The 10,954-nt window shown below is 39.4% G+C and overlaps 2 protein-coding genes across 2 annotated transcripts; both read left to right on the plus strand.

The window, feature by feature from the left end:
- The first annotated feature begins 4,886 nt into the window (after positions 1-4,886).
- LOC149160791 (GTP-binding nuclear protein Ran1B-like) lies at positions 4,887-6,157 on the plus strand. Its single transcript, XM_089434707.1, has 5 exons — positions 4,887-4,894; positions 5,106-5,195; positions 5,305-5,484; positions 5,574-5,651; positions 5,759-6,157. The coding sequence occupies exons 1-5, from the start codon at positions 4,887-4,889 to the stop codon at positions 5,835-5,837; spliced, it is 435 nt and encodes a 144-aa protein (XP_089290833.1). The 3' UTR covers positions 5,838-6,157.
- A 686-nt stretch (positions 6,158-6,843) lies between these two features.
- On the plus strand, positions 6,844-7,311 carry LOC149160792 (luminal-binding protein-like; the record flags this gene model as incomplete). Its single annotated transcript, XM_089434708.1, has 2 exons — positions 6,844-7,081; positions 7,208-7,311. Coding segments are annotated over 2 exons (342 nt in total), but the record flags the coding sequence as incomplete, so codon positions are not given.
- Positions 7,312-10,954: the final 3,643 nt, after the last annotated feature.

A 10,954-nucleotide genomic window follows, 5' to 3' on the forward strand; every position in this document is an offset into this window, starting at 1 on the left:
CCCACCTGGAATTCATTCCGGGATGCCATCAAGGAGCAGTACTACCCTGTCGGAAGCTATGATGGTGAATACATAAAATGGACCACGTTGCGTCAGGGAAGGGACCAAGATGTGCCGGAGTTCACCAATCTTTTCCATACCCTTTGCACAAAGCTGGGTATCAAGGATACGGAGCAGCATTTGATACTCAAATACCGTGGCTGCCTGCACAAGTACATCCAGGAAGAAATACAATTCCTGAACATCTCCTCGCTCGGCACAGCGTATCGATATGCCGTCAAGGTCGAGCAGAAGTTTAAACAAAAGAAGCGAGACTTTGGATCTGCGAATTTGAAGCAAGGGAAAGGTGCCCCTAAAACACAAAACAAAGGACAAAGCCAAGGCGGGGCAACCCAAGACAACCCGCCAAAGCTGCAAGCAAAGAACAGCGTCGCGAAGACGAAAAAGGACACAGGAAAATGGTGTGAGTTCCATAAGAGCTCCACTCACAACACCAGTGAGTGTCGAGCCAAGCAGTCACTGGTGGCTGAACTAAAGGTTCCAGAATCAGATGCATGTTCCGACTCTAAGTCAGAACCCGACAAGGGGGATGACAAAGGGAAGCAGATCATTGACGCGGATCCCAACGCCACTGTTGCTACCGCAAAGATCCAGAAGAGGAGGAGCGTCTCTTCCACTCCCAGATGTGGGTAAAGGGCTCCCCGCTACAGTTCATTTTCGATAACAGGAGCCAAAAGAATCTCATTTCGGCAGAGGTCATGAAACGGTTGGGCTTGCCGACCACAGCACATCCACAACCATACACCATCGAGTGGCTTCACCAAGGACGGGATCTTCGTGTGAGCCAGCAGTGTCGCCTTCTGTACAACATCAAGCCCTTCACGGATGAGGTATTGTGTGACATTGCTCCCCTTGAAGTTTGTGATGTATTATTAGGACAACCATACTTGTGGAAGCAACATGTTGTGTATGAATCAAGGCCCCGTGCTGTTATTGTTACATTGGGAAATAAGTTGTACAGGATACCAGAGGTAGCACCGCCTACCGCCATCTCTTTGATTACTGCAAAACAATGCAGTAAGCTCATTTCCAAGACTGGGAAATTTGTTTTCCTGATGATACGCCCGCAAGGAAAGAATAAGACAGTAGCCATGGCCTTCAGACAAGACCCCTCCGCACAACAACTACAGATGGATAAGGTCGTGAAGGAGTACGAGGACATCTTCACCTCCCCCGCAGGGGTTCCTCTACACTGTCAAGTCAAGCACTCCATCGATCTGACCCCAGGTGCGCCGCTACCCAATGGACCAATTTATCGGCGCTCCGTTCTGGAGAACGATGAAATCAAGAGGCAGATTCAAGAGCTATTACAGAAAGGTCACATCCGTCCGAGTTCATCACCTTGTGGGAGCCCGATCGTGTTGGTACAGAAGAAGGATGGGACTTGGAGACTCTGTATTGACTATCGGGCGCTGAACAAGATCACTATCCGTAATAGGTACCCGACCCCGCGGATTGATGACCTCTTGGACCAACTAAAGGGGGCAAAATATTTCAGCAAGATCGATCTGAAGTCAGGATATCACCAGGTACCAATCAAACCCTCTGATGTGTGGAAGACTGCCTTCAAAGCCAAGGAGGGCCTCTTCGAATGGTTGGTTATGCCTTTCGGATTGACGAATGCTCCTGCAACCTTCATGAGGCTAATGGATGACATCTTGCGGCCATTCACGAACTCATTTGTAGTGGTATACTTGGATGACATTCTGATCTTCAGCCAGAGTTGGGAAGAGCACCTCCACCACATTCGACAGGTTCTTCAAACACTGCGACAACACAAGCTATGTGCCAATTTGGAGAAATGCACTTTTGGCATGACCCAAGTTCAGTATCTGGGATACATTATTGATGAACAGGGGGTGCATGTAGATCCGGCCAAGATCCAAGTCATTCGGGATTGGCCATGTCCAACCACTCTAACAGAGCTCCGCAACTTTCTAGGTCTTGCCAACTTCTACCGTAGGTTCGTGTTGGGGTTTTCTCATATCACTTGGCCCTTGAGTCAAGTCACCAAGGGAGGAGCGAAAGTGAAATTCTTCTGGTCTGCATCTCAACAGAAGGCATTCAGAGAGTTGAAAGATCGCCTCTGCACGGCACCGGTGCTCACGTTACCAGATTTACAACAACCATTTGAGGTTGAGACAGATGCCTCTAACTATGCTATTGGGGCAGTCCTTACTCAACGCAGGCATTCAGTGGCATATCACAGTGAAACACTTTCAGACACAGTCCGTAAGTATCCCACTTATGATAAAGAGATGTATTCCATTGTGCAGGCCTACCGACAATGGAAGCATTATATTTGGGGAAGGAAACAGTCATCCACGCAGACCACCGACCCCTGCAGTTCATACAGACCCAAGGGAAATTGCAGAATGATCGCCATCAGAAGTGGTCTACATATCTGCAATAGTTCCATTTGAATATCAAGTATAAGAAGGGCAGCACCAATAATGTTGCAGATTGCCTCAGTCGACCACCAATCATGGCGTTAACCACCGTGCTCAACTCTTGTGGGCACGAGACTTCTGATTGGCCACTTCTCTACAAAAGCGACCCAGAATTTGGCCACACATACTAGACACTCTTGGAGGGTCGGCATGTTCCAGATTTTCATCTCCAAGATGCCCTGTTATGCCACCTGGATCACCTTTGTGTTCCTTCAAACGAGCGTGCCAAGATGATTTGGGAAGCACACTACAGTCGGGCTGCTGGGCATTTCAGGGTCGAGAAAACGGTGGTAGTACTGCAAAAGTATTTCTATTGGCCAAATCTTCAACAAGATGTCGGGAAATACATCAGATCATGTACTGCCTTTGCCATTGCCAAACCAACCATCAAGAAGCAAGGCCTCTATACCCCGCTGCCTACCCCTAGTCGACCTTGGGAATCCATCTCCATGGATTACATGTCAGGCCTTCCTTCCACTAGGCATGGAAATGATTGTGCTTTTGTGGTCGTCGACAGGTTCTCGAAGATGGCCATTATGGCAGCCTACAAGAAGAATATCACAGCAGAAGCCACTGCTAAACTCTTCTTTGAACGAGTTTGGGTGCACTTTGGGATCCCACAGTCTATCATCTTAGATCGGGACAGTCGGTTCCTCAGTACATTTTGGTCCAATCTCTGGTCAATGCTGGACACCAAACTCACTAAGTCCACAGCCTTCCATCCTCAAATTGATGGCCAGACAGAGGTTGTCAATCGGATGATTGTACACATTCTGTGCATGTACAACTCAAAGCATCCACGCACATGGGACGAAAGCCTCCCCTATGTTCAGCACAGCTACAACCGAGCTCTTCATAGCTCGACGGGCCACAACCCTTTTCAGGTGGGCTTGGGATTCCAGCCACTATGCCCCATTGATGTGGCCATGCCACTTGCAGCTACTCACACAGATTCAGCTCATGTCTAGTCCGAAACAGATAAGGCAACCAACTTCATTGAGCACATCCAACATATTCGCCAGCAGGTCCATGACATTCTGGAAAAATCAAATGCCAAGTACAAGCAACGACATGATCAACATCGGGTGCCACACAAGTTTCAAGTGGGCGACAAAGTCTGGTTGCATTTGCAAAAGGAACGCCTTACTGGAGCCTATCAGAAACTGAGACCACTCCGATATGGTCCTTACACCATTATTAAGGCTATGGGAGACAATGCATTTGAGCTCAGCATTCCCCCATTCCTTGGCCTACACCCAATGTTCAATGTGGACCACCTTCGGCCATACTTTCCACCATTGCTAGACACATCCGACATTGCAGAACAACTCACACCCACAGAATTAAATGCAGATTGCATGGAACAAGCTGCAACTGATCGGATCATGGACACACAGGTCAAGAACACTCGCCAACAGAATATCCAACTATATCGAGTTGTCAAAGCAGGCCAACTCCTTCACCAGGGCAAGTGGTTCACTAGGGACCAAGTTCAGCAAAAGTTTCCTCATCTCATGGAGGAACTCAACGCAATGGGGACCATTGCTTCCTAAGGGGGGAGGAATTATCCAGGTGGATCTTGGTGGCCACCTGCCAAGTCCACCTGGACCCCCACCATTGTTTCTCTCAGCATTTTCAGTTTCCTTAATTGTAGCACAACTTTTTAGCAGTTTTTCGGGTCTTGAACTTCCGGAGCCGTTTTGAGGCCCTAAACGACGTTTTTTGGGAAATCTACCGCGAGCGATTTTTGTAATACAAGTTGTCTTTTCCGTCGTAGTCCTCGGAGAGATCTTTCCAACGGGCTATCATGTGCGTCAAACGGAGATAATACGACCAATTCGCGACCCCTGGAAGTTGGCTGTCCAACTCACCCCAAAACAGGGCCCACAATTTGGTGTTTCATCTTCTAGGGTTAGGGTTTGGAATGTGAAGGGTTTTCCATTGTTTCTCAAAATAAATAGGCCTTCGAGCCTCATTGTAAAGATAGTTCGGAATAGTTCAGAGGCATGTAGCCGACACATCTCTTCTCAGAGATAAGCTACCACCGCGCTCGCTGGGTTATTTCTATTTCTATTTGTAAGCATATTTCAGTATTTTCCATTAATGAAATGAAGTATTATTTCCGTTGCATATCTGTCTTTATGGTTATCTCTATATTTTATTGCGTTCCTATTTAAATCCGGATCAATGTAGCAACTATGAGCCCTTTTTTGGTTCCTTTTTATCAGCACTCTGTTTTACTCGTTTATGTCTCTTTATTTTGAATTTTAATTTAATTTAATTTTGAATTTATAGACAGACTGTGTTATTGGTTGTTTTGATCAATACTGGTTTGCTTTTCCTGTTTCTGTTGGCATTTTCCTCGTTGAATTGGCAATGGTTCTGTATTTTTCCACTTATATTTATTTGAATTTTAATTTAGTTTAATTTTGAATTTATAGACAAACTATGTTATTGGTTGTTTTGATTAATACTGGTTTGCTTTTCCTTTTTCTGTTGGCATTTTCCTGATTGAATTGGCGAGGGTTCCATATTTTTCCACTTCTATTTATTTGTTTCCTTCTTATTTACTGATTGGGATTTTGTTTGTTGCAGTATTCATGGGCAATGTGCAGTTATCATGTTTGATGTTACTACACGATTGACTTACAAGAATGTCCCAACATGGCATAGAGATCTTTGCAGGTATCTCTTTTGCAGAGGGGTTGGATCTCTAAGTAGAAATGAAGGTTCCTTAATTGTGTGGTGGCACAACTGCCTGAACCGATTAGCTAAATATCTTTGTGAATTTTAGGGTTTGTGAGAACATTCCTATTGTTCTTTGTGGAAACAAGGTTGATGTGAAGAATAGGCAAGTTAAAGCTAAGCAAGTTACTTTTCATAGAAAGAAGAATATTCAGTACTATGACATATCTGCAAAAAGTAACTACAACATTGAGAAGCCATTCCTGTACTTGGCACGGAAGCTCTCAGGGTGAGCCTTTGATCTAGTTTCTGATGCTCCCTAATATAAATGTTATATTAAAAAATTTGCATTGATTTTATAATGGGTTATTTTTATAGGGATCCAAACCTTCATTTTGTGGAGTCACCTGCTCTTGCTCCTCCTGAGGTTCAGATAGATCTTGCAACCCAACAACAATAAGTAGAATGCTATTTTCTTATTATTTTTTGTTAACTTTTATTGAAATAATTTGTTCCATTTCTAAAAGATTGAAACTTTGGCTTACAATCTTTTATGTTGTCAGGTACGAGGCAAAACTTGTAGCAGTTGTGGCCCAACCCCTTCTAGATGACGATGATGATGCTTTTGAATATATTTGTTAAGATGCTTTTGCATATTTAGGGATTGGCGGATTCAATTAGTTTTGTATCATTGGAGTTTGCTCTTGAGTTCCAACATTTAATTCTGATTTGTATTTGGGGCTTAGAATAGCATTATCGCATCTCTATATGTGATTTGTGTACTATGCAGATGTTTTCATCGGTGGAGTTGGCTAAGCTATCTTAGTTCAACTCCATTACAGAGCTATTTTTATATGCTAAGACAGTTTTTTTTCGTTATATACTCTTGCACATTTTGCACAAGAACATTTTGTACTCTTCAAATATTTCAAGAATGCTCAAGTGCCTTTTGTTGTGTACTGTTGGGGGGAATGTTAGTTGCGATGATTGCTTCTTTTAATATATTATGGCTTGTTAAAACTTTCTCTGAAAATTCTAGCTATGTCTGAGGATTTATTTTAACTCTGAAATTGGTTTACATAGTTGATAACTATGGCTATCAAGCCTACCTGGGTATTCTTGTGGGTATGTTGTCTATCGAACACATAAAGGTAATGCCATTTCATTAATTGGGCTCTAGATTGATTTCTGCATAAAGATTTGCATTGTTTAAATCTTGAATGTAATAACAAGACATTGGAAACATTAAGTGGTTTTTCTTCACTATGAAAGGTAATTTGTTGCAAGAAAACATTTGTTGCACATTTTGACTTTTAGGTAAATCATAAACAGACTTGTTAATTGGGACTAAATTTTTTTTGGTAAATGAAAGCCAGGTTTTACAGTTAAGTTGGTGCTAGATAAACTGTCGAGTTTTTTCAATGAAGAGGACTCGACTGAATTTTATTCTACATATTCTTTTCTTTTTGTAGAATGAGGAATGGGATTTAATTTTTTCGATCAACTATACCAAGCAGGAAAGTTTCATAAGTTTTAACATTGCATGCCAAGAAATAATAAATTATGATCTTACAAATGGTTTAGGGTAAAAGTGTTAACCAATTGTTAACTGCATTGTGACTGTTAACTTGTGGCTTGCACAACTTATTTTACTGATGCACAGCGCCAAGCAACGAAGGATGCTGGTGTTATTGCTAGCTTGAATGTAGCTTGTATTATCAACGAACCCATAGATACAGCAATATCTTATGGCTTGGATAAGAAGCGTGGAGAGAAAAATATTGTTGTTTTTTATCTTGGCGGTGGCACATTTGATGTCAGCGTTCTGACTATTGACAACGGAGTTTTTGAGGTTGTGGCTACAAATGGTGATACCCATCTTGGAGGTAATCTGTCTGAACTCTGTCTAGCAGTTTTACATTACGAATTTGAATACAAGCACGGTGGTTATCATTGGCTTTTTTGGTTGGCTTTCGAGCTTTGAACTTACGGGGATGTACACTAATATGCAGGTGAGGACTTTGACCAAAGGATAATGGAATATTTCATCAAATTGATCAAGAAAAAGCATGGAAAGGATATTAGTAAGGATAGCAGAAATGAAATAAGACATTAAATGTGTTGCTTGTAATATAGATATAAACAAAACATCTAAAGAAAAGTAATTGCACAATGATCAAGTCCAAGAAAACAAGGTTTTCCACAAACCAATTAACTCTCTAGAAAAATTCGACAACTCCAATTTAATAATCCTATTGGCCTCTCTTTTTACCTTTTGGGACAATTGCTAGTTATGACTATATGACTCATCATGACTTAAATATGTTTGTTGGTCTATGTCTCACCTAGGCTTACAATGACTAAAAAAGCTTTTACAATGTTGATTTTTATTTTTCATTTTTTCTAAAATGTATACCTTTGAAACTACTTCATTTTCAGTTGGGCTTTCTTGTTTTAAGTTCCATATTTCTTTACTTGTTGTTGCTACAATTTTTCTTTGACTTCTCTTGTATTTGTTTTGAAAAGAAATATGAACTTGTCAGCTATAGCTTTGTCTTCAACAATTCTTTCACTAGTCATAGATTGTTGTCATTTATGCACACTATCATCAAAGATTATAGCGAAAATTCAATTTATCATTATGGTACACCTCATCACTCAAATGTTGCCATAATATTAACTCATAGTAAAATTTATTTTTTTCAAAACTCCAAAATTGAAATATTTCTTCAACATTTTCTTCTTCTTCACTACAAATTTTCATGTCTTCCTCTTCACTTTCATCATCAAGGACATTTTCATGTCTTCCTCTTCACTTTCATCATAAGGACTATTGCACTTTGCCTATAATCTGCACTCAAGATCATCATTAGGCTTACATGTAAAAACATAATCACTCTCATTTTTCTTGTTCACCATTTCATTTAATTCTTTTATTCTGGCTATTGCATTAAGACTCTCATCAATTGTTCAATTGACTTCTCAATCCATTCTTCAATGAGCCTCAAATATGCATCAAACTTATCAATAAATTTGTTTTCAACTTCATCTCTCATGTTATTTTGAACACTTGCATATTCAAAAACAATACTAGAAACATCTTCATTATACTCTATAGTGAGAACTTCATTTTCTTCCTCTTCCTTCTTTTCCTTCTCTTCCACTGCATGGAAGCTATCTTCCAATGTTATGTTATCAATGGATATTATCATCAAAAAATCTTGAATCACTTTATCTTCTTCTTCATTATCAACTGCTACTAGATCATGTACTGCTTCATGAACAATTCTAACTAGTTCATAACTTGTTGCTACAGTGGCAACTTCAACCTTCAATTCTTCATAAAAAAAGGCACTTTCCATATTGCCACGATGAGTCCATGTTTCAAAAAGTATACCACAGGTGCCATTATCATAATGTTCATCCACCCTATGGTGGGATATTTGAGCATGCATGTGCTCATTAACATTTTCAACTTCAGCAAATTAATCAGCGGCAAATAGATTCACGAATTCACATCTCACTTTGAAATCATCATCCACGTGTGTTTCATCACAGGGATTCATTATCATCTTCATCATCCACATTATAGTGGAGTTAATGAACATTTATATGCTCTTACTCTGCTTCATACACAGAGGCTTCAACTTCTCTCTTTGCAATGTTTGCTGCATCTTCTTCATCCATGTGCATGTTTGTATATGGGTTTCACTTTTACAGTCTTCCAAACCATCATCCACTTTCGAGTGGAATTCTCCAAGCTATGTTGTCCTCCTATAGTCTTTCATCTACTCTCAGATCTGTAGCTGACTTCTCTATTGGTTCTTCAACAGATAGTGACATGACTTGCTGCTTCTCTATTGATTCTTCAACAAAAAAGTGACATGACTTGTTGCTTCTCTATTGATTCTTCAACAAATAGTGACATGACTTGTTGCTGCATGTCAGTTTCCTTTGTACCAAATTCTTTTTCCACTATCTTCCATGCTTCTTGGGAAGATGTAGCTTTTACTACTTACAAAAAATTCTCATCCAAAGTTTGTTTCTTAAAATCCATTACTAAAGCATCGCATAACTCATCATATGGTTTATTAGACCTTGAAGAAAAGTTTACATTTTGACAACCCAAAAATCAAAATTTTTACTAATAAACGTAGGATGTGGTTTCAAATCCATGCTACACCAATCAACTTCGATTTCTCTTTTGTCTTCTGTTAGACTTCTTGGTTCCTTGGTTGCAACCTGAACCTCTATAAACATGAAAACGATCTCCGCCTCTTATTTTTTATTCATTGTCTGTTTGAGCCGTCTTTTTCAACCCATGATTGTTGTCTTTCTTCTATCTTATAATTATTTTCCTTATTACATGAGAATTTTCTCCATATCACCTTCAAAAAAAATATGATTTTTAATATACACCCTCTTAAACACAATCATCACTAGATTCAAATACACAAATGAATTTTCAAAACCCAAAACATATCATACTTAACAAATCACTGAAATTTAAAAACAAATAAACTTTTGCAGAACCTTAAACTCTCTTTCTAATAAAATCTCCCAAGACCACGTAAAAAAATAATTACTAACTTCTTCTTTGTAATAAACCATTAAAATACCATAAACATGAAAAAAAACTTTATCTGCAAATAAAAATAATATTTAAAACACCGCTCATCCCCGGACTTTTATTTTCAATTTTTTTTTAAAACCTTTATGAACTCCTCCTAATAAATAAATGTTCCTTTATAATATCTCCCACCAGAAAAAAACCTTTGCCTTTTTTTAATCTCTGATGACTCTTGGCTTTTTTTTTTCTAATCTAAAATCATTTAAATATTCTATATTATCTTTCCACAACATTGTCGTGCAGTTAATAATATACCATAAACGATATGGCAAATATTCATTTCAATGAGCGCGAGTGTAACAAGTGTTGCATGCAGCCGGTAGTCCCTGCCTAACCATATAATATGCCATTTGTTAAGGCTCATAACCATTTTATACACATGGTATCCATGGGAGGGTTAGAAGTCTAGCAAAAACCCTATTTCAGGATATCATGAACAAATCACTTTTATCTTCATGTTAGGATAACTTCACACAAAGTTTGGGGTGAATTGAGAAATGTATGACGTGTAAACTAAGGAAGAGAAAGTCAATTTAGGAATTAAGTTGAATGTCTTTGGTACAACGGAAGCAAAATTCTTTTATTTCCTCAAGTCGTACCTGTAACGATTGAAAATAATATAGGGGATTAGTCGTTGCTGTGTGCGCTTCAACGCTGGCCCTGCTAAAGTGTATATTGCTGATAACTAAAGCTAGCAGCCGGTGGAAAATAATATTTAGAGGTTGAAGTTGCTTACAAGATATTCGGAGGAACCACCCCTTCACTTTCCTCTCTGGGAATAACTTTTTAGAATTGTACTAACTGTACAAAAATGCTGATACGCAATCTTCATAATGATTCCAAACCTATTCTGAGCATGATAGTTGTGTTCTAGTGCAAACCAAAACATAAAACGTTGATGCATAACCTCCCAAATTAATTTTACAGGTGTAGTGGAATAAATTTTATACAAGCGAGAAACATAACAACCAAATAAATACGGAAAAGATATTGCATGTTTGAACATACTTCCATTCGGAATCGACCTCTTAATGTATGAACATATAAAATGATCAACAATGCACTTATGTTTCTACTGCATAATGTAAAGAGGTAATGTTTTGCACACCCAGGTCAGTAGCATACTACC

This window comes from Pinus tabuliformis, chromosome 5_2 (genome assembly GCF_031772625.1).
Source record: "Pinus tabuliformis cultivar Carrire ecotype Pingquan chromosome 5_2, CPIR1, whole genome shotgun sequence".
In the NCBI taxonomy this organism is placed as follows: Eukaryota; Viridiplantae; Streptophyta; class Pinopsida; order Pinales; family Pinaceae; genus Pinus; species Pinus tabuliformis.

Coding starts and splice junctions, on each gene's coding strand:
- LOC149160791 (XM_089434707.1), top strand. Junction 5,196..5,304: donor TGGCATAGAGATCTTTGCAG/GTATCTCTTTTG, acceptor TGTGAATTTTAG/GGTTTGTGAGAACATTCCTA. Junction 5,652..5,758: donor GATCTTGCAACCCAACAACA/ATAAGTAGAATG, acceptor TTATGTTGTCAG/GTACGAGGCAAAACTTGTAG.